This window comes from Zea mays, chromosome 8 (genome assembly GCF_902167145.1).
Source record: "Zea mays cultivar B73 chromosome 8, Zm-B73-REFERENCE-NAM-5.0, whole genome shotgun sequence".
Lineage (NCBI taxonomy): Eukaryota > Viridiplantae > Streptophyta > Magnoliopsida > Poales > Poaceae > Zea > Zea mays.
In genome coordinates, this window is record NC_050103.1 from 120,312,676 (window position 1) to 120,335,109 (window position 22,434).

The window sequence follows — 22,434 nt, forward strand, 5'->3', positions numbered from 1 at the left end:
AACCCAGGAAATAGGGAATGTTTTAGCAAAACGAGCTAATAGAGATGTCATTTTGTTGACAAATACATATAGGTTTCTGTAGAGTAATAAGCATCACACTATAATATTTCTAATGACCTACTTATGCCCCTCCAACATATAAGGGGCTGTTAAAGGGCCTCAATTCTTTGATCATTCTTGGGGCTTGGGCCATTTGGAATCACCGCAACCGTTGTGTCTTCAATGGGGAGCAGCCTTGTTCTACCATGGTCATCAAGTGGGTCAAGGAGGAGTCTCACAATTGGTGTAGGGCTGGAGCCAGTGGATTAGATAGCATCCTTTCCGCTCCAACGCACTAATCGGCGTCCTTCTTTCTTGGTCATGAGGGCAGTTGGTCATAATTTCATTGTACTTCTAGCTATCCTTGAGTGTGTGTGGGTGTGTGGGTTAGTTTGGCTTGTATGAGGTTTCTTATCCTCACCTTTTTTCCTCTTAATATAATGATACGCAGCTCTCCTGCGTTTTCGAAAAAAAAAACCTACTTATGCCCCATCATCCATAGCGCAGCCGCACCAGAGCTAAACTTCCAAATAAATGAACAAATAAACAAAAGGTTGACAATGCTATATATATTACTCTAGATGTGGCATAGTCGCATAGATAACCCAAGGATCTAAAACAGACGAACAACTTTTGACAAATAAATTTATTGTTGGAACAATTAGTGAAATCTCTCACAAGGAAAATTAAGAAAATAGCACTGTTGTAGCCACTTTGTATCTACCTCCACCAACATCCATATGGTTGTTGAGCACTTTCACAATTGCAGTTACCGTTACAATTTCTCCAGGGATGCAACAATCAACGAGATCTTCTGTAAGCTCACACTCCACTGTGCGTGGCACTCGGCCTTCTTCATGGTTGTCAGCGCTTGCAAGCTCCTGTATTCTGGATGGAAACATAAAGAAAAGAAAAGCTTTTAGCACAATATAATTGGAGGAAAGCTCAGATGAGTTCACTCGTCCCTTGCCTTATTTTTTGAAAATCCATCAGCTGTGCACTAGATCTATCTGGGATAAAGCTTCTGCTCTTGCATCCCTGGATGGTACAGGACATTGGAGGAGAAAATTTTCCATCACAAAACACACGGGGTATTTCTTTACGGCACTTCATGCATCGGAATTTCAACCACAAAACAAGAGGTTTTACAGTGCTGACTTTGAGCACAGTACCACGCACTGTGACAAGTTTCTCTACCAATACAAACAAAAGTCCACACATCAGTAATTATATGCGCACTGATAAAATAAAAACACATGAATAATGACAGGAAGGGATTTACTAATAAAGGCTGCTTTTAGTTTCTTTAATGCAATAGCTGCTCCCGTGTTGTAAAGCCTGATATTTATCTTGTTCCTTTTGTTGTCCTTGTCCGAGCACAGAGCCTGAAAAAATATAAAAAATATAAGCATACATTGAATGGAAGTGGCATGTGGTCCCTATCATACTACTAAATTATAAGATGAATAGACATCAACCAGATGAGCTGCAACTCCCATGCAAAGCAAGGCTTCTTTTGGGGACTCATTGAGTTTATCTTCAATAAACATGCGTAACTCCTGAAGCTGCTGGAAATCAATTGGAAGACACAAGATGTCGTTGCCATCATCTTCAACCTGTGCATATAGAAGTAAGCACATGAGACAAGCGGGGTGAGTTCCTGCATATACCGTATGTACTTTTTCACTATGATCATACAATAAACTGTACATCCTAGGAAAAAAAACTTCTGCAGAGTTCTGAAATAATATACACATAAAAAACATAAAGGTAAGGCAGACATCCATTAATTGTTCTAGAGGCTCTTATGCGCCAGGTAATTCCTCTCTGATGGCTCTCGTCTCTCCCGCCTCTCCCGCCCCTTCGGCTCCCGACGCCCCTTCCCCTCCCCAGCACCAGCAAGCGCCGGTTCCCACTCCGGGGCCGGCGGCCAACTCCCAGGCTGCTGTCGCCGCAGCTTCCTCTAGCCCTGGCGCGTCGGCTTCCATCCCCTCCTTGTCTCCTCCTGTGTCCCATGCAACCAAGGGGCGCTCCAAGTCCGTTCGGTGGGGTGATCTCAGTCCGGCTTCTTCGGATGGCGCGACGTCGTTCGACTCCCGGCCTTCCTTCAAGGATGTGCTGGTGAGAACAGCGAACCCTTCGCTGCCCGGCCGTGTGGCAGCCCAAGGGTCTGTCCCGGCAGCTGGAAAGTCCTCGGCGCTGGGAATGGTGTACCGTCAGCCGCACCCCCTGTCTACAAAACGGCGGAGCCCCAGGCAGGCCACTCAACCCACACCGGCAATCCGCCCAGCTCCAGGATTATCTGACCATGGATGGACGACGGTGGAGTCCAAGAAGGGTAGAAGTCGCCGGCTGAAGGCTCTGTGGCTCCCGGGCCGGGTCCCGGCTGATCTTGTTGGGCGTTGCTTCAACTGCTTGGGCTGCGATCACCGGGCTGCAGACTGCGGCAGCGAACCTCGGTGTTTCCTCTGTTCTGCGCTTGGCCACAAGTCCTCATCCTGCCCCAAGGCTTCGGTGTGGAGGAGGCTCGGGTGTCCTAGACCTGTGAAGTCGGTCTGGGAGCGGCTTTCACCGGCGGTACAGGGAAGGGTCCAACGACCGGCAGGGCGTCGTCCGGTTTGGCAGCGTATTGCTCCACCAGAAGCCATTCCGGTCGTCCCTTCTGTCCCGGTGGGCAACATGCTGGGCGTCTCGGCTGCACAGGGTAATGGCGGCCCTGCCAGCTCCAGGCGCAAACGGTGGAGGAAGAAGAAGCGCAAGGAGCGTGAAGATAAGCCGGCTTTGGAGATTTCGGCTCCACCTCCTCCCGAGCAGACGCTTCCGGCGAGTGATGAGACTGCTTGTGTTATTGATTGGTCGGTTCAGATGTCTATTGCGGAAGATAATCTCAAGACGGCTGTGGTGATCACAGTGGTTAGCTCTAGAGACGTCAGCGCTGACGAGATCGCGTTGGTTTTGGCCCCACGGCTGGAAATGGAGGTGGGAGGATTGGTTCTCCGTCAGTTCTCCCAGTCCAGCTTCTTGGCTGTCTTACCCAACCATGTGCAGCTCGACACGCTGGTGGATCGCTTCCATATCATCAGAGAAGAAAACTTCATGCTCTCCTCTAGGCGTTGGACGAGGTTCGGGGGTGCTGTTGGTAATTCCTTGAAGCATCTCGTGGAACTTGAGATCAGAGGTCTGCCGTTGCACGCGTGGGAGACTTCGGTGGTGCAACATTTGATCAACCCCCATGCTTGCATTTCCCAGGTTCTGCCCGACACGCTGGAAATCAGGAATCTGGAAGTCTTTCGATGCCTTGCTTGGTGTTGTGATCCTGAACATATCCCATCTAAGAAGGACCTCTGGATCACTGAACCAGACCAGGCTTCTGCTGCTGAAGGGAAGAAGGCTCTGGTGTATCCGGTGCAAATTCGTTGGGGCCCTGTTGATTTGAATCTCATACCTGGCGCTCCACAGCCGCCAGTTGGTGCTGGTGATCAGGACAAACCTGATACCCCCCCTTCACTTAGAAGATGTGGTGACAACCCTCCACCCACTCAACATGCTGCAGCCTTTGAAGACCCCGACATAATGACCCACAATCAGCGGCGGCCGGTGCATGACCGATTGGGACCTTTGAGGCGCTCGGATTCCCCCAGGGAATTGAGCCAGCCTTGGGTTCTGGTTGATACAGAGGCCCGGAGCAGCCAGCCCTGTGACCTGCTTGATGCAGTGGTGTGCAGCAGAGTAGGGATTCCTCCGGCTCCTGCGCCGGATGGGGCTCTCTGTCTAGCGGCTGGGGATGTGCTGCTGCGGCGCGAGGGGGGCTGCGATGAAGTAATCCCCATGACCCCGTTGGCCGCTTCCAGCACGTGCCATTCCACCGGAGGGAGACGCAGACTGTTGTTGAAGACCGCTACTAAACTAGCAAAGTTCAGGAATCCGCCTATCGCGTTCTTCAGACGGCGGCGGCGCGCCCAGAAGACCCCTGAGGGCGCCGCACCTCCTCCTTGGTCTTCTGGAGACCGGGGTGCAGAGAGCAGCCTGGGCGCCTTGCCTCCTGCCCCAACTGCTGGGGTGGCTGTGTCGCCCCTTCCGCTTGGGCCGCCCCCGCATGAGGTGTCACATGGGTCGCCAGGACAGCAGAATTTTCTTAGTCGGGTTTCTAAAGCTGTTGGCGCCGTTCTTCCACTTCCGAAGACAGTGACTGAAGGCCGACGACGAAGGCATCCCAATCCCCCTCCGGACGCGATTCGCCGGAGTAGGCGCGTTGCGGGGCTGGGAGTGGAGCAAATTCGGCATATTCCCAAAGCCAGAAGGACAATCATGAAGTCCATCCTTGTGGAGTCAGATAGTGAACATCTCAGCCAACAAAATCTGGATGCATATGCGAAGCTCTTCCAAGCACCCTTGTCTCGTGCCCAAGTGGAGGCTCTCGCTAATCTCTTTGGATGGGTGGTGCCGGATGACGAAGGTGAGGCTGTTCCCCCTGGGACAGTCACTCTGGTCTGCTGATTGCAGCCCGCGGTCGTCTTTTATTACAACTGTTTTCCTATGGATCCTTCCCTAGTCTTATTCTGGAATGTCCGCGGTCTCAACTCCGCCGCAAGACAAGATGTTGTAAGGAGTTTGGTTAATTTATTTAGAGCTGATGTAGTCTGTTTACAAGAAACAAAGTTGGTTAATTGTGATCGTCGCACTGTTCTGTCAATGTTGGGAGCTGATTTTGACAATAATTTTGTTTGCCTCCCCTCGGTTGGGGCTAGTGGTGGGGTGCTGATCACTTGGAGAGCAAAATTGGGGAGAATTGTTGCCTCTCGAGTGGACTCCTTCAGTGTTTCAGTAAAATTCAACCCTGCTGACGGCGAGGCTTGGTGGCTTACCTGCGTGTATGGACCTCAAGGACATGACAGAAAAATTGCCTTTATGAATGAACTGAGAGAAATCAGAGCTGCTTGCGCCGGGCCTTGGCTCCTTGGGGGTGATTTTAATCTCATTTTCAGAGATGAAGACAAAAACAACCTTAATATCAATCGGGCCATGATGGGGAGGTTCAGAAGGTGCATCAATGATTTAAGCATCAAAGACATTGACCTTTTAGGCAGGAAGTATACGTGGTCTGGCGCTAATAATGTGCAAGTCAGGCTGGACCGGGTTTTTTGCTCTTCGGATTGGGAGGAAAAATTCCCCAATTATCTGCTGCAAAGCTCAGCTTCAGAGGATTCAGACCATTGCCCTCTCCTGTTGGGATTGAAGGACAACCACACGGGGAAACAGAGATTTCATTTTGAATCCTTTTGGCCCAGATTTGATGGCTTTCTGGAAGCGGTTACTAATGCTTGGGGTTCTGTTCAGCAGTCCTCTTGTCCCCTCAAGACCCTTTCCCTAAAATTCAAAGCGACGACAAAAGGGCTGCAAAGCTGGAGTGACAGAAAGGTTGGGAATTTCAAACTGCAACTTGAGCTTGCCCGAGAAATTTTGCTGCAGCTTGAAGTGGCAAAAGAGAGCAGAATTCTTAATGTTTTGGAGACATGGCTGCTTGGGCGCTTGAAGAAATGCTCTCTGGCTCTTGCCTCCTTGATCCGCTCGATGGCTAGGACTAGATCAAGAATTGTCTGGCTCAAAGATGGTGATGCTAATACAAAGCTCTTCTACTCTTGGTCTCGTTATCGGAAAAGGAAAAATTTCATAGCCAAAATTCATGACGGAGAGCAGCTTGTGACCAGTCACAGTGATAAGGCTGAGGTGTTTCGGTCCTTTTATTCTGATTTAATTGGTACAGGGCAGCAAAGGTCCAGATCTGTCAACCTTGACACCATAGGACTGCAGCACATTGACCTTCAGGGGCTCGAACAACAATTCTCTGAGGAGGAGGTGTGGAATACCATCAAACAGCTCCCTCCGGACAAAGCCCCGGGACCTGATGGGTTCACAGGCCGTTTCTATAAGGCTTGCTGGTCAATCATCAAAAAAGAAATTATGGCTGCTATCTTGACTGTTTGGAACAAGGATTTTCGGAATTTCAGATATCTCAACACAGCCTTCATCACTCTGTTACCTAAGAAAGAGGATGCCATCCTTGCCAAGGACTTTCGGCCTATTAGCTTGATCCATAGCTTCGCTAAGTTAATCACGAAGGTCATGGCAAACAGACTTAGTGGTTATATGGACAAGTTGATTTCTAAGAACCAAAGTGCGTTTATCAAGGGCAGATTCATCCAAGACAATTTCATGTTAGTTCAGCAGACTGCAAGATTGCTGCACGCTCAAAAACAGCCCAGAATTCTTCTCAAGCTGGACATTTCCAAGGCCTTCGATTCGGTATCTTGGTCCTTCCTTCTTGAAGTGTTGGAAAAAGTTGGATTCGGCCCCATATGGAGAGATGTGATTAGTGGGCTGCTTATGACCTCTTCTACCCAAATTATGCTTAATGGAATGCCTGGGGAATACATTCAACACAAGAGGGGCCTGCGGCAGGGGGACTCGTTGTCCCCTCTTCTTTTCATCATCGTTATGGATGTTCTCAATGGCCTAATTGTCAAAGCTGCTGATGAGGGCATGCTCCAACCCCTCTCAACACGCTCCATTCAGCACCGAATATCGCTCTATGCTGATGATGTGGTGATATTCTTGAGACCGGCTGCTAGTGATCTGTACTTGGTAACCAGGATATTGGAGCTGTTTGGGGATGCCTCGGGGTTAAAAACCAATGTTCACAAAAGCAGTATGGCCCCCATTCACTGCTCTCCGGTTGACATGGAAATAGTAACTCAGATTTTTCCTTGCAAAGTTGAAATGTTCCCTCTTAAATATCTCGGGCTACCTCTTTCTCTCAGGAAGTTAACCAAGGAGCAGCTGCAGCCACTTATCGATAGGCTTGCGGACCTCTTACCTAATTGGAGGGTCGACTTGATGTCTCGTGCTGGCAGAGCTATCCAGGTGCAGCATGTGCTCACGGCAACAGTTATATATCACGCCATGGCTTTGGATTTACCTAAGTGGGCTATCAAAGCTATTGACAAGATTAGACGTGGCTTTATTTGGAAAGGTCGAAAGGATGTGCTCGGTGGCCACTGCTTAGTTGCTTGGGGCAAAGTGGCACGCCCAAAGGAGCTTGGTGGGCTTGGCATCTCAGATTTGCAAAGGCTGAATTGGGCCCTTCGAGTTAGATGGTTGTGGTTGGAAAAAAACAGATCCCTCGAAGTCTTGGGCTGACTTACCTCTCCAGAGTTCCAGCACTCTGAAATCTATTCTCTCTACAGCTTTGACTACTGAAGTTGGTGATGGTCGTAACACCTTGTTTTGGAGGGACAGATGGTTGATGGGGCTGAGTGTTGAGGACCTTACCCCTCATATTTTCGCCCTCGTCCCAGCCAGGATTGCCAATAGGAGAACGGTGGCAGAAGGTATCATGGAGATGGCTTGGATTCGGGACCTGAGAGGCACCATCACTTGGGCTGTCCTCTCTGATTTTTTAACTCTTAGTGAAGTCATTGCAGATTTCTCCCTTAGTGATGGTGTGCCAGACAAGCATATCTGGAAATTTTCCCCGACAGGTCAATACTCTGCAAAGTCGGCATATGATATGTTATTTCTAGGTTCCACTTCTTTTGGTGCATTTGAGCGTGTTTGGGAGACTTGGGCACCTCCAAAGTGCAGATTCTTTCTTTGGCTTGTCTTGCACAATAGATGCTGGACCGCGGACCGTCTTGCTAAAAGAGGACTTCTCCATCCCAGTGCGTGTCCTCTTTGTGACCAAGAAGAGGAAACAATACAACATCTTCTCATCTCTTGCGTCTTTGCAAGACAGTTCCGGTACTTCTTGTTGAGCAGGTCTGGATTGCCTAATCTTTCACCGGACAACGCCTTTTGCAGCCTAGATGACTGGTGGAGCAGGGCTGTGGAGAAGCTTCCCCGTGATCTCCAATCAGGTTTCAATTCTATAGTTATCCTTGGCGCTTGGAGCCTTTGGCGTCATCGCAACGACTGTGTGTTCAATGGGCGGTCGCCGAGCCTTGAGAATACTCTCACCCTCGCTGGCGATGAGCTCAAGATGTGGTGTAATGCCGGGGCGAAAGGGTTGAACCTGCTTTCAACTCTTGCGCTTATGCTTGATCCGGGGGGATAGTCTTGTATCATGTCCAGCGTGGTTAAGTGTGGTGGTGATGTTGCGTTGGTTGGTATGTTGTGTCTTGTGATGGGTGTGGTGCGTCTGTTGGTATGATGTGTGCGGCGTGTGTGTGTGCGTGTGTTGTACCTTCTTCTATCTATCTATTAATGGAATGATACGCAGATCTCCTGCGTGTTCGAGAAAAAAAAAGAGGCTCTTATGCTCTCATGCTTTAAGAAATAGAAAATTCCAAAGGAATACTTGATCTGTTACTTTATAAGAGATATTATTGAGGCTGACTTTGAGACGGTTATATTGTCTACAGCACTATCACAAAACTGCAAAGAAGCATTTACTTTAAAAACAGAAGGCATCTCTGTTGTGATGTACTCTATAAAATACAATCCTACAAACAGGTTAGTGATAGAAAGGCTATCGATATATTGTAGAAGATATGATGTTACACATATACAGCCAAGGATAGTCGAGGATTTATATAAACAAAATCAATCAATGCAGATCCTTACCTAATTGAGATCGATCTATCTATCCTAGCCATATAGGCAGTATTCTAACACCCCCTGCAGTCTAAGCACCCCATGGGACTGTGAGAGTGGTACAAAGAGAAAAACAATCCCTCCTTTGTCTAAAGGTCAGCTAGACTAGAACGGAACTCCAAGAACACCATGGAGGGCAGCCCCTATGTGAAGCTATCAACGAACTAGAAGGTCGTCGAGACGTGAAGAACTTGAACATTGTCGATGGGAACTCACTCGCGGACGAAGTGGCGACCAATCTCAACATGTTTTATGTGTTGATGTTGAACTGGGTTAGTCGAGAGGTAGACCGCACTCGAATTATCGCAATAGAGAATAGACTAGGGTGCTTTTAATCAATAGACTATGGAGTTCCTAGAGAAGTTAGTGCAGCCAACACGCTTCTGCAACACCATTGGCAATGGCTCTAATCATGGTTTAAAAGTCGTCGCCTAGGCGTCGCCTAGGCGACGCCTAGGCGTCCAGGCGGGGAAATCTTCTAGGCGTCGGCGCCGCCCAGAGGAAACCGTGTATGGCGTCCGCCTTGGCGAGGTAGGCGTCCGCCTTGGCGTCGTAGGCGTCTGGGCGACGCCTTTTCCTCCCTGGGCGACGCCTTATCCTCTAGGGTTTCTCGTTTTGGGCTTCAGGGTTTTGGCGGCTAGGCGCGCGTTTTGTTTTGGGCCTGTTCCACTGTGCGCGCGCGGCAAAAATACTTTGTGCGTGCGCGGCGCCGCGGCTGCTCCTTCGCGCGCAAATCTCTCTGCGCTCTCTCCCTGCTGCTCCTCTCTCCCTGCGCGCGGCGGCTGCTCCTCTCTCCCTGCGCGCGGCGGCTGCTCTGCGCGCGGCGGCTGCTGCGTTCTCCCTGCGCGCGCGCGGCTGCTGCGTGCTCCCAGCGCGCGGCTCCCTGCTACCAGCGCGCGGCTGCTGCTCTCTGCGCGTGGTTGCGGCTCCCTGCTCCTTGCCGCAGTGCTAGCTGCTGCTGCTGGTAAGTCCTACTCCCTGCTTACTCCTCCCCTCCTCAAAATGATGTTTCTCATCCCCTCCTCCCCTGCTTCCCCTGGTTTCAGACTGCGCAACGAGTAGGTTTCTGTCAAGTGTCAAGACTGCAGCGACTAGCGACAAGCCGACAACATAATGTCTTCTCGAAATGAAGCTCCATCTTCTGTGGCTGGTGAGTATGATCCGAAGAGCGATCCTACCCGGAAGCCACGGAAGTCTACTGATCCAGGGTGGAAGTATGGATTTTGGCCAGATCTTCAAAATAAAGATAAGGTGGAATGCACCCTATGTGGCCAGGTTGTTAGTGGAGGGATAAAGAGGTTAAAGCAACATTTGGCAGGGGCATATGGAGATGCAAAGTTATGTCCCAAGGCTACCAGTGGAATAAGGAAGGAGATGACAAGTTATTTGGAGGCAAACAAGAGAAAAAGACCAATGTTTCTAGATGAAGATGAAGAAGATGATGAAGTGGTGGAGGTGGCAGCAGCAGATGGGACGAATGATACATCTGCTGTGGAGTCTCAAGCATCCAAGGTGCAGCCTAGTTCTGGTACAGCAGCCAAAAAAAGACAATCGACCTTGCAATTTAAGGCAAACAGTAAAGCACAGCAAAAGACAGCCAAGTCCGTAGTTGAGATGTTGCGGAAAACACCAGAGGAGGTGGTGGATGAGAGACTTTCAGGCTCTTATCAGCCCACAATCTTGGCTAGTGCAAAAAGCAAGGAGGACAAACACTATGTGGACATGCAGTGGGCTTTGTTCTTCTATGAGTGCGGTGTACCTTTCAATGCCGCAGCAGCTAGGCAGTTTCAGATTGCAATTGAGGCCACAGCACAGTTTGGTTCAGGGTATAAGCCTCCAACACCTTACCAACTAGGCGAGCCATTGCTACAAGAGGCTGTGAAGACAACAAATACAATGAGGGAGGAACATGAGCGTGCATGGAAACACTATGGTTGCACACTCATGTCTGATGGATGGTCTGATAGGAGGGGACGCCATCTCATTAACTTCTTAGTGAACAGCCCAGAGGGCACTTATTTTTTAGAGTCCGTTGATGCATCTAGTGAAGTACACGATGCATACATGCTTGCTGATTTGCTTGAGAAAAAAGTTGATGAGATTGGGAGAGACAAGGTTGTACAAGTTGTTACTGATAATGGTGCCAATTACAAAGCTGCAGGCAAGCTTCTAATGGAGAGGATTCCTACTTTATTTTGGAGTCCATGTGCTGCACATTGCTTGGACCTAATGTTGGAGGACATAGGAAACTTGAAGGAATTCAAGAAACCAATTGCACGTGCAAGGCGTGTGACAACTTTCATATACCGACACGGGAGAATTCTTGCTGCCATGAGAGAGAAAACTGGTGGGGCTGATCTTGTGAGGCCTGCAGCCACTCGTTTTGCTACTTCCTTTCTCACATTGAAGAGCTTGTACAAGCACAAGGATGCTTTGAAGGCTTTATTTGCAAGCACAGCTTGGACTGATAACAGATTGTCAAAGACTAGTGCTGGATTGGATGTGTATAACATTGTCTTCTCCACACAGTTTTGGAATTCAGTAGAAGATTGCCTTAGAGCTTCGGGGCCACTACTTATTGTACTTAGGGTGGTAGATGGAGATGAGAGGCCAGCTATGCCAGAGGTCCAAGCATTGATGAAATGTGCAAAGGAAAAGATCAATCAAAGCTTTGCTGTCCAAAGCAAGAAGACTTTACTCAAGAAAATCATAACTATAATTGAACGGCGTTGGGAGAAACAAATGGATCACCCATTGTATGGGGCTGCAATGTATTTGAACCCAGGAAAGTTGCATCCTCTCATAAGAAATGATGATGATGCTACTGTTGGTCAGCTAAGAGGTTGCTTTCTTGATGTGCTTGCAAGAATGGTAGATGATGAGGAAACTAGAGACAAGATCAATTCTCAAGCAATGGATTACGAGTTTCTTAGAGGAACAGCTTTTTCAAATAAGATGGCCAAAGATAACCTACAAACTATGACCCCACGTAAGTGTTTGTGGCTGTTACTAGTTTACTACTTACTAGTTGTTGCTAGTAGCTTGCTAAATTGTTGTGATGTTATTGCAGTTGAGTGGTGGCGTTCGTATGGTGGTCGTGCTATTGAGTTACAGAGATTTGCTAGACGTTTGGTGAGTCTTTGTGCGTCTTCATCAGGTTGTGAACGCAATTGGAGTACCTTTGAATTTGTAAGTTATTATGTGTGCCTCCTCAAGTCCTCATCCACCTACTTGGCTACTTTTGTATCCAATATTTCGGGATTAAATGACCAAGTGTTTTCTCTTTTCTTATTTTGTAGATCCATACAAAGAAAAGAAACCGATTGTTGCATAAGAGGTTGAATTCTATTGTCTTCATTTCCTACAACAGAAAGATGAAAGCTAGGTTCCAAAAACTACGCCAGAAGAAGGGGAAAAACTTTGATCCATTGGTTCATGAGGACTTCAACTGGGACAATGAGTGGGCTGATTCTTTGCATGTAGTCCCTGAAGGTGGGCGTGGGTGTGAGTGTGACCTTACATGGGACCTTGTGGATAATGCCATTGGAGCATCGCAAGCACTTCGTGGCCGAAACTTACCAAGAAGGGCCCATAATGTGTATTCAAGAAGAAATTTTGTTGCTGCACAAAACATGTCAGAGGCTGAAGAGGAAGATGAAGATGAAGATGAAGATGTTCCACATGACGATGCAGAAATCACAGATTGTGAAGATGAATCTAATGGTGGCAATGATGGTGAAGAAGGGGAGGCACCCAATATCCCAGGAGAGTTTGATGATGATTTTTGAGCGACGAGAGACAGGGAGAGTAGCTATTGCTAGATTGCATTAGCAATTTAGCATATTTGCTGCATTACTAACTGCAGCTAGTTACTATTAATTATGCCATTACAAACTATCTATGTGGCTATTTCAGATTTGGACATTTGGTATTGTGTTGTTTTAAATTTTGTGACTTGTTGTTGTTCCTTTAGAAACTACTTTGTGGCTATTTCATATCCATTATTATGCTATTGTGAATTTGTGATGATTTCTAGTTTATGAGCTGTAACAGCTGTTTGGTTGCTTGGTATTTTGTAACAGCTCACAGCTGTTTGTACATCTACTAAGGCGTCGCCTAGGCGCCCGCCTAAGTCGCCTAGGCGGTCAGGCGGTGGCTGGGCGCCTAGTTCCGCCTAGCCGCCTTTTAAACCATGGCTCTAATATCATGATAGAAAGGCTATCGATATATTGTAGGAGATATGGTGTTACACGTATGTAGGCAAGGATAGCCAAGGGTTTATAGAAACAAAACCAATCAACGAAGATCCTTGCCTAATAGAGATCGTTCCATCTATCCCAACCATATAGGCAGGATTCTAACCACCAACCAACGGAGATCCTTGCCCAATAGAGATTGATCTATCTACCATAGTCACAGTTCCCAGATCGATAGGGTCAAGTAACAGGGTCGAAGAACGTGGTACGCTACTTGGGAGAGATTTTTACACGGTGGTAACAAAAATGACCCAGCGTATCCGGGTCGGGGACGACGTTCCTGAGTCGAGGGTCGCTACTGTTAGTAGTTCTGACTGCGCCATGTGGGCAGGCCTACAGGCCGGCGCTCCCTCTGTTCCAATCAGCCACATAAGAACAGTTATATCCTGTTTGGTTCTGATTAGGACAGCTAGAGATATGTAGAGATATGATGGGATCATAATTGGTTATGTTCCTATAAGTTAGAGATATGAGGACATCATGATTGGTTATGTTTCTATAGCTAGAGATATGAGGAGATCATGATTGGTTCTGCTTCCATAAACCACACAGATCTCCTCTCTATATATATGTAACCTTTAACCCTCATTTCATCCATCAATACACAAAAATTCATCTGCTTTCATGGTATCACGAGTCTAGGTCTATTCCTACTCATCTTCCATTGTCTAAGGCACCCACCCAACGCTGCTTTTTGTCTGTCCAGCGCACCACCGGCGCTGCTACGACTGTTGCACCTGGGCGTCGTCCATGGCTGGCGACTAGCTTCCTTCCCCAACCCTTCCTCTCCCTGGAGTCGACGCCCAACTCGACACTGCTGCGGCAGAGGCTGCTCAGCGCACGCAGCAGGAAAGGGTTGCTCGACTTCACACTTGTGACCTCGCTCTTGCGCGCGCCCGTGAGGCTGAACGCGAGGCGGCCGAGGCCACCAAGGAGTGAGACACGATGGACGCTCGCATCCGCGACGCTCTCGCACGAGCCGCCCAGGCCCGTGCCGCTCCTGATCCTCTGGACGAGGAGGTCGACAACGACGACATCTCGACCCTCTGCGACGTCGCTCCTGACGCTTGCACATGTGATGCTCTTCTCCTCCATGAAGCTGTTGCGCTGATCAATCTTCACGCTCAGGCGGTTGTCGTTTAGAACATCAGGGCTATCATCCCCATCCTCCTCGACGTGTCGTCCACCCTCTACACCGGTGGCGCGACGCCTTCTTGCTCATCGTCGGCAAGTTCTCTCTGGAAGGATACGTCCTCAGCGATGACTATGCACTCTTCTCTCCAGATTGGGTGCGGATGGATTGCGTCGTCAAGTCTTGGATCGTCGGCACCATCACCACCGAGCTTGTCGACGCCTTTCTCACCCGCGATGCCTCTGCCCGCGTCGCCTGGCTCGCCATCAAATCCCAGTTTCTCGGGAACCAGGAAACCTGAGGCCTCTTCCTCGACGCGGAGTTTCACAACTTCTGTTAAGGCGACCTCTCCATCACCGACTACTGCCGTAAGTTCAAAGGGATGGTCGATGCCCTCGGTGATCTTGGCGAGCCCGTTCCCGACCGCACTCTCGTCATCAATGTCATTTGTGGCCTCAACGAACGGTTCAGCAGCATCGGTCTTCATCTTCAACGTGGGCGACCTCTTCCTACCTTCCTGGAGGTACGAAACGATCTTCTCCTCGAGGTCGCAACCACGGACAGGAATAACTCAGGTATGATTTGGTTCTGTTTCTTTTTTCTGTTATTTCTTAGTTGTCTTGGCCCATACGGCCGATCAGTATTTATAGCGATTACATGCCAATCACTGGCCCACACGTCATAACAGCTCAGTAAATCCACTACTACCACTTAGGCTATTCTCAATGGGAATTTCATAACACTCTTTCCAACACTGTCACATCATCAAAAGTGCCATGAAACTAAGAATAAAACAATATCTCTCAATACAAAATTCCACTTCACTATTTCATAAACTAACATACCAATTAAATGCTACAACTAAATGACCAATAAAAGTTAGTAAAATATGTGAAGATGAAACAATTCATTCTCAATGGAGATTTCACACGGTTTCCAAGACCTTAGAAATGGGTTGACATGGAAACTCATTCATCTTCAATGTTATGTCATGTCATCTAAAATGCTGATGTGGCACACTATTAAATATGCATGAAACCACTATGAAACTATCATTGAGAATAGCCTTAGGCTAATCTATGCCCGTACCCTCAATACAAGGTAATGATCAGATTACTACTAAACCACCTCACCTTTAGAGCTGACCACAGACGGTGCTCTAACAAAATCCTCCTCGCTTCACCAGTACACATTACCGCAACAAATACCACCGTCCATATAAGAACCAAAATGATGAAATCTCAACTATTTCTCGAGTAACCAGCACAGAATGCCACCAACTAAACCACACATGAAACAGAAGATAAAGGCGCTAACCTAAACTAAACTAAACAGGAGATGGAGCGCGCGTACTTACCCGTGAGCGAAGGACTTCCGCCATCTCGGGCGTGGAGAAGAAATCAGCCAGGGCGGTGGTGAGGCGGACCTTCTGGTCGGATTCTGACAGCCCGACCTCGGCCTCCTCGGGAAAGTATGTCGGCCAGACATCCGCGAGCCTTCTGAAGCTGAAGGTGTAGTCGTCCCTATTGCCCTTGTCCCCTTTGGGTTGGTGACCCTTCATTGTGTCGGCGTACATTTCGTCGCCTTACCGGAGATCTCGGAGGCCAGAGCCTCGCCTCTCTGGCGAGTCGTCGCGGACGCGGAGGCGAGGCCGCGAGGGGGCGGCGGGCGGACCGAGCCGCCGAGGAAAATTTTCCAGCGGTCTGATAATGGGCACATATCAAAACTCTACCTGGGGCACAGTGTTCCGCTCATGGCGAAAGTGACTTTAGCGGATTTGGTTACTTCTAAGGGCCTGTTTGGCATGGCTCCAGAGCAAAACTCCAAGGAGGAGCTGGCCAGAGCATGCCAAACACTCTAACTCCAGAGTTGTAAACTCTATGGAGTTTTTGGAGCTGCAGTACAATTTTTTGGAGTACCTCTTTTGCTGCTCTGAAAACTCCAAAAAAGCAACCTAGTCATGGAGTTTTGAGTTATTTACCCGCCATTGCCACTGGTTATGAGAAACAATCTAAACTCTGGAGCAGAGCTGCTCCACCCAGAGTTTTAGAGTAGAGCTGCTCTGGGGTGGAGCAGAGCCATGCCAAACACACCCTAAGTAGCACTCTTACTGAGTTCACATTTTATTGGAAGTGAATTTTAGTCTAAGGTTAAAAAAATTATTCATTGGTTTCTTGGTCGTGTGTATATGAGATAATTGATCTATAGGGACGAATCCTTATGTAGGAGTAGGAGTGACTTTTTTCGTCGAGACCCGTTAAGATTCTCCTTAATATATATGGGTCACTACGGTTTATATATATATATATATATATATATATATATATATATATATATATATATTATATATATATATATATATATATATATATATATACAGCACTAAAATGCACCTGGGTGCATTCTCTATATTGAATGCACCCAGGCGTAATATATAAATACACCCCGATCAAGCCTCAACGCGCCCTCGGTTGTCCTGTTCCCGCGCCTCCCTGCCCCCCGCCGCCGCCGCGCGCCTCCCTGACCCCGCGCCACCCTCTCCTCCGCAGCCGCCGAGCGCATCCCTGTCACCGCGCCGCCGCCGTCTCCTCCTTCCTCCGATCCTCTAACCCTAGATCCATGGCCCCACCGTCGCTGCCGCACCTTGAATCGCCTCGATGCTCCTCCCCTAATTCCTTGGCGATTGTTGTGGCTGGAGGTGCTGATCCGATATTGCCGTCTCCGATTGCGACAATGGGAGCGGGTGTACGCGGAGGATCAGGTGATCCCTTGCATCACAAGACGTTGCTGACGCCACCGCCTTCAATTCCACCTGGATCGCTGGTCACTCCTGATGCAGCCCAGCTGTTCCATCCGGTAAGAAAAAAAACAATCAAAAATTGTTGCTCCACCGTGCGTGGTTTGTTGATTTTCTGTTGCATCGTTTGTTACAAACTTGAGTCTCTGTTTTTACTCATTGATTACAATTGCATGGTGTGTTTGTGCTCCAGTTGCAATGTTTGTTGCTTGTTGATTGCAACTAGGTGTATCCTCTAATTGCAAACTTGAGTCTCTGTTTTTACTCACTGATTACAATTGCATGGTGTGTTTGTGCTCCAGTTGCAACGTTTGTTGCTTGTTGATTGCAACTAGGTGTATCCTCTAATTGCAAACTTGAGTCTCTGTTTTTACTCACTGATTACAATTGCATGGTGTGTTTGTGCTCGAGTTGCAACGTTTGTTGCTTGTTGATTGCAACTAGGTGTATCCTTTAATTGCAAAACTCATGATTGCGTGTTGTTCTGCAGGATGCAAACATACTTGATGTGTTTGTCCCCAGGGTGCAGCAAACATTTGATACAAAGGAAGAAGTCTACCTTTTTTACCTTGACTATGCAAAGTTGGCTGGTTTTAGTGTCAGGACAAAAAGGACTAGTAAAGAAACCACACACTGGGTTTGCAACCGTGAGGGGTTTCTGAAGCCAGGTCAAAAGAATGAGGAGCCTATGACAAATAAGACATCGATGAGAATTGGTTGCCCTGCTTATGTGAAGGTGAAGGAGGACAAGAAGCGCAATATTTGGTATTTTCATCATGTTCAAGAAGCACACAATCACAAACTTGAACCCTCACCAAGGATGGTGAGATATATGCATTCTCATAAGCAGAGGGAGGCAGCATTGGATGACATGTTTGCAATCATGTCAAAGAGTGGTGTGCCAACACAAACAGCAATGAATGTAATGTCAGAATTATTTGGAGGCCGTCAAAACTGGTCGTTCACAGAGAAAGATGTCCATAACAAGTAGGTCATAAAAAGAACTGACATCATATCTTTGTGCGATATATTGACAACAACATCTTCATTTGTTTTTTCTTTTATGGTATAGGAAAGCTGAGCAAGCAAGGGAGGAGAGGGATGGTGACATGGATAAACTGTTCCAATTTTTCAGGGAGTGCAAAAAACACAATGAATACTTTTACTGGGATGTGGATTTTGAACCAAAAACAAATGTGTTTCGGAGCATTTTTTTGTGTCATGCAAGTCAGCGTGCAGAATACAAGGATTTTGGGGATGTAGTCACATTTGACACAACACACAAGACTAACAACAAGCATATGTTGTTGGCCATGTTTGTGGGTTGCAGCAATAATTTGAAAAATGTGTCCTTTGGCCAAGCACTTCTTCGGGATGAAACAATAGACACATTCAAATGGCTTTTTGAGACTTTTAAAAGTTGCATGGGTGGTCAGCAGCCTTTTGTGATTCTTACAGGTATGCTTTGGCTACAAAAAAATGCTTGTCACATAATTACTGTTGTGTTGTTGCAACTGTATCTTTGAAGATGATTGCAATATTTTAAACTGCTTGATTGCAAACCTATTGGGGTTTTTTTTGCTGATTTTTATTTTTGACAAACAGATGAAGATGCAGCGATGAAGGAAGCAATAAGGATTGTGTTTAACAAGACACAACACCGAAATTGCCGATGGCACATAACCAGAACATGGGATTACGAACTCGAGGAGCTGTACAAATTGCACAATGATAATAATCTAAAGGAGAAACTGCAGTCCCTGATAAACTATCCTCTGGGGCCCACATAATTTGAGGTGGAGTGGAATAAGTTGGTGGATGAATGTGGCATAAGAGAACACACTGCAATTGTTGCATTGTGGCAGAAAAGGAAGAGATGGATAGCAACATATTTCAAAGGCATGTACTGTGGGCGAATGACTTCCACCCAGAGATCTGAGAGCCAAAACAGGGTTTTGAAAGATGGTTATGTTAACAATGTGACAAGCCTGCATAAATTTGCAAAGAGGGTACTTGACTCGATTCAGCACACAGACCACATGGATGCTGGGGAGTCACACTACTCACAGGTATTTGCCCACACCCCTGAATTTTTTGGTCTGATTGTAAAAAACTGTTAAACATAAATGATTACAACTGCTGGTGTGGTGTGATTGCAACCCCACATTAGGTGTGATTGCAACTACTGTATAATTCTACCCAAATATCTGTTAAAAAATGTAAACAAAATGATTGCAAATACTGGTGTGTTGTAATTGCAACTGCTGGTGTGGTGTGGATGCAAGCACTGAATAACTCTGGGGAATTTTGTTAAACAAACAATGATTACAACTGTTGTCTTATGTAATTGCAACTGATGGTCTGGTGTGATTGCAACTTCTATATAACTATGCCCAAAAATCGGTTAAACAAACAATACAATTGCTGTCTCGTGTAATTGCAACTGCTGTCTGATGTGATTGCAACTGCTGGTCTTGATGCAGACTGAAGTTGTCAGAGCCTGCAAATCAAGATTTGATGAGCAACTCAGCAGGGTGTACACCAGGGCTGTGTACAATGAATACAAGAGGGAATATATTAACAGCACAACTTTTGTGATAGAGCCTGATCCGGGAGTGGAATGCGGTTACTTGGTGAAACATGAGAAAGGCGATGAGACATTTTGCTGGGCACAACACGCATTCAAGGTGGTGGCTGACAAAGCAGCAGGCGTGTATAAATGCGAATGCATGCAGTGGGAGCATACAGGTGAGATGAATTGCAACCTCGTTACATTAAAAAAATTAAACATTGATGTTCCTGCATATTTACATCCAAATTGCAACAAAAAAAATGCAGGTATGTTCTGCATGCACATAATAAAGGCATTCACCCACCTCCAAGTCCAAAACATACCTGAAAAGTACATTCTGAAGCGATATACACGTAATGCAAGATATGTGGTTCCGTGGGACCGTCACGATGTGAGTGTTGGTGGTCAAAATGAGACAAAGCAGTCAAGGTTGTCGAAGCTGCTGCCAAAGTTAATGCGACTGAGAAGAGCGGGAAGCAAATCTGATAGAGCATACACTGAAACTATCAGGCACATCGACATGATAACTCCTGGGATTGAGCTTCTACGAACAGCGGAGATTGGTCCGATTGGTCCGGACGAAGCAACAAATACTGAGTTGCAGCAAGATGCAGAAGGACGGCGGAATATTGGTCCCATTGCACCAACACAACAAAGTTCTGACAACAATATAGAACCTGTTGTGATGCCAACTGGACCTACACCACCACCGGAATCGGGCCTGAATCCAGATTCTGCAAACTGCCTCACTGATCTAAGATTGACTGAACCGCCAGTGTCGCGCACGAAGGGTAGGAAGTCTGCCAGTGGGGCTAAATGTGCTAAAAATAGTGTGGAACCTGCTAATCCATACAACACATATAGTGGTGGTCAGGGCATAAGAGAGTGCCAAACCTGCCATGTTAGGGGGCATTATAGCACAACATGCCCTCAGAACCCAAACAGAAGCAGAGCGGCCGAGAACAAGGACAAACAGAGAAGTGTGAAAACTGTAGGTTGGACTCCAAGAAAAAGAGGTCACCCAACAATAAAAAAAGGACTAGATGGGAATCAAGATGAGGCATAGAGTGAGGGGGATGATACACATCAATCTGGGTGCACTATGGCGGTGCAGGAGTCAGCAGCACACGCGGTGATTGCAAGAATTAAGAGGGCGACAACTTGCCATGTTAATTACCAGGACGAAAGTGATTAAGAATGACTATGAATCTGACTGAATCTCCAATGTAATATTTCAATTTTATCTTATTTTATAACTCTGTGTAAGTTAAACTCAATAATGATTGTGTGACTGTTCGGAAAACAGTGGACACACATGACCAACCAATTGCAACATCGTAGTTGCGCTGATTGCAACTGTATGTATACACTGAATAATACATGAATCTATGTTATCTGTTTACGTCTCGACATATAATTAAAATATATCTTGTTTTATTATCATATAACAGTTGCTACTACTCATAAACAGGTTTGCAAAGTTTGCCATCATGCTGGTTACCAAACATAGAAATAAAAAGGAGTGGTCATGGTCAGTTGCAACTACGATTACAATTTCAGTTGCAACTGTAACATATACGCTGGTTGCAACTGCCTCATATGGAAGGGCTCCACCTCGCCGGTGGGTACAGAACACAAACATATACATTGGTTTCAACTGCAATGGCTAGGATTTTTCAAACAATATTGGAAACTGCAGTTTAGAGTACGATAACAACTAGATGAATAGACCAGTTGCAAATGGAACCAGTGCGCTGGTTGCAACCTAAACAACATTACTGGATTGTTTCTGGAGATAACATAACACAACTGATTGTTTCTGACTACTGCATAACACAACAGATTGTTTTTTGCATGAATCTAATTGTTCAACTGACTACTATCCCATTCAATTGGCAACGGACGACCACCAATTCTAAACTTATCAAGCGAACCAGGAATTTCAGCTTGGTTCAAAGGGTGGAAGATCTCGTAATGCAACAGCTCACATCTGTATATCGGGCCCTTGAACTGCAATGACATAAAAACATCATAATGGTCAGTGACTATATTATGATGCACACATAGAAAACACACAAGAAAGCACCAAAACAGATAGAAAATCAGTTGATAGCATGGCTAACCGGATTGATTTCCTTGGTCATTTTGTCCCCATCATAATATTCCATGTACTTCCATACAAAAAAAAGACAATCGCTTTGACCTGCTTGCTTTGGCACATCAATAAAAGGCCACCTCCACTTGCTAACTCTGGGTAACTTGAGGTTGGAAACTTTCTGGAAGGCTGCATCAATGATTGGGATTTTGGCAAAGACAGCCTTGTGCTGTTCTTCCTGATTAGAACAATTCAGGAAGTAGTCGTTCGAGTCCAGCACATCAATACGCTTATGGATAAAATTGAAGCAATATACAAAATAGTGAGCACCATCTTTGATAGGGACAAAAACCTGGTGCAAGGAAGGAGTAGAAAACTAATTACTAAAAATGGAAAACATATATGAAAAAAGAAGTTGCAAGAAAAAAGTATAGACAATTGCAAAGTATGTGTCCTGGTGATTGCAACTGTAAATGATGGAAAGTAAAAAATTGTAGGTATGAAAAAAGTGGGTCGGGGAAAAGGTCTGCTAACCAATTTTGCTCTTGACAAATCATAGTTTTCGCACTCAGACATCAGATGATTCCATACATATATGAATTCTTCCGTCTCAGATTTATCAGCGTTGAGTACTGCTTCACACGTTGATACATTGAACTGTATGTGTTTTCCAGTTTGGAGAATAAATAAAAAAGAGAAATGGTAAATGATTAAATTAGTTTAAACACATAAATGCAAGACAGTATACAAAAAATACATGGTTTTGGAGAAGAAACTTACATAAAAACCAGTGGTCAGAAACACTCTGTATCCACAAGAATCAACCTTGTGCACAATATCATCATGTCGCATGCAGTGCACGAAAAAGTCTATGATTCCTGACTCACCAAGGGT

General features: G+C 46.5%; 2 protein-coding genes across 3 annotated transcripts in view; one reads left to right on the plus strand and one right to left on the minus strand.

The window, feature by feature from the left end:
* The window catches only part of LOC103635777 (probable DNA helicase MCM8), a 32,243-nt gene extending 16,364 nt beyond the window's left edge, over positions 1–15,879 (minus strand). The window contains exons 1-5 of the mRNA XM_008658154.3: positions 15,434–15,879; positions 1,518–1,655; positions 1,322–1,424; positions 1,010–1,232; positions 764–927 (exon numbers count right to left, since the gene is read on the minus strand). Coding sequence (XP_008656376.2) covers positions 764–927; positions 1,010–1,232; positions 1,322–1,424; positions 1,518–1,655; positions 15,434–15,652 — 847 coding nt within the window. The 5' untranslated portion in view covers positions 15,653–15,879. The remainder of the gene's footprint in view (positions 1–763; positions 928–1,009; positions 1,233–1,321; positions 1,425–1,517; positions 1,656–15,433) is intronic.
* LOC109939386 (uncharacterized) lies at positions 9,550–12,707 on the plus strand. 2 transcript variants are annotated; one of them, XM_020542616.1, is made up of 3 exons: positions 9,550–9,652; positions 9,735–11,877; positions 11,988–12,707. In XM_020542616.1, the coding sequence occupies exons 2-3, from the start codon at positions 9,802–9,804 to the stop codon at positions 12,474–12,476; spliced, it is 2,565 nt and encodes an 854-aa protein (XP_020398205.1). In that variant the 5' UTR covers positions 9,550–9,652; positions 9,735–9,801; the 3' UTR covers positions 12,477–12,707. The 2 variants fall into 2 exon arrangements, with proteins under 2 accessions (XP_020398205.1, XP_020398206.1); XM_020542617.2 differs by lacking the exon at positions 9,550–9,652 and having other exon boundaries at positions 9,659–11,677; positions 11,759–11,877; positions 11,988–12,700.
* Positions 15,880–22,434: the final 6,555 nt, after the last annotated feature.

Bases quoted from the DNA above. Each gene is read 5' to 3' on its own strand.
- LOC109939386 (XM_020542616.1), top strand. From the start codon at position 9,802: ATGTCTTCTCGAAATGAAGCTCCATCTTCTGTGGCTGGTGAGTATGAT. The intron at 11,878-11,987 runs GTAAGTTATTAT...CTTATTTTGTAG, and splicing joins ATTGGAGTACCTTTGAATTT to ATCCATACAAAGAAAAGAAA.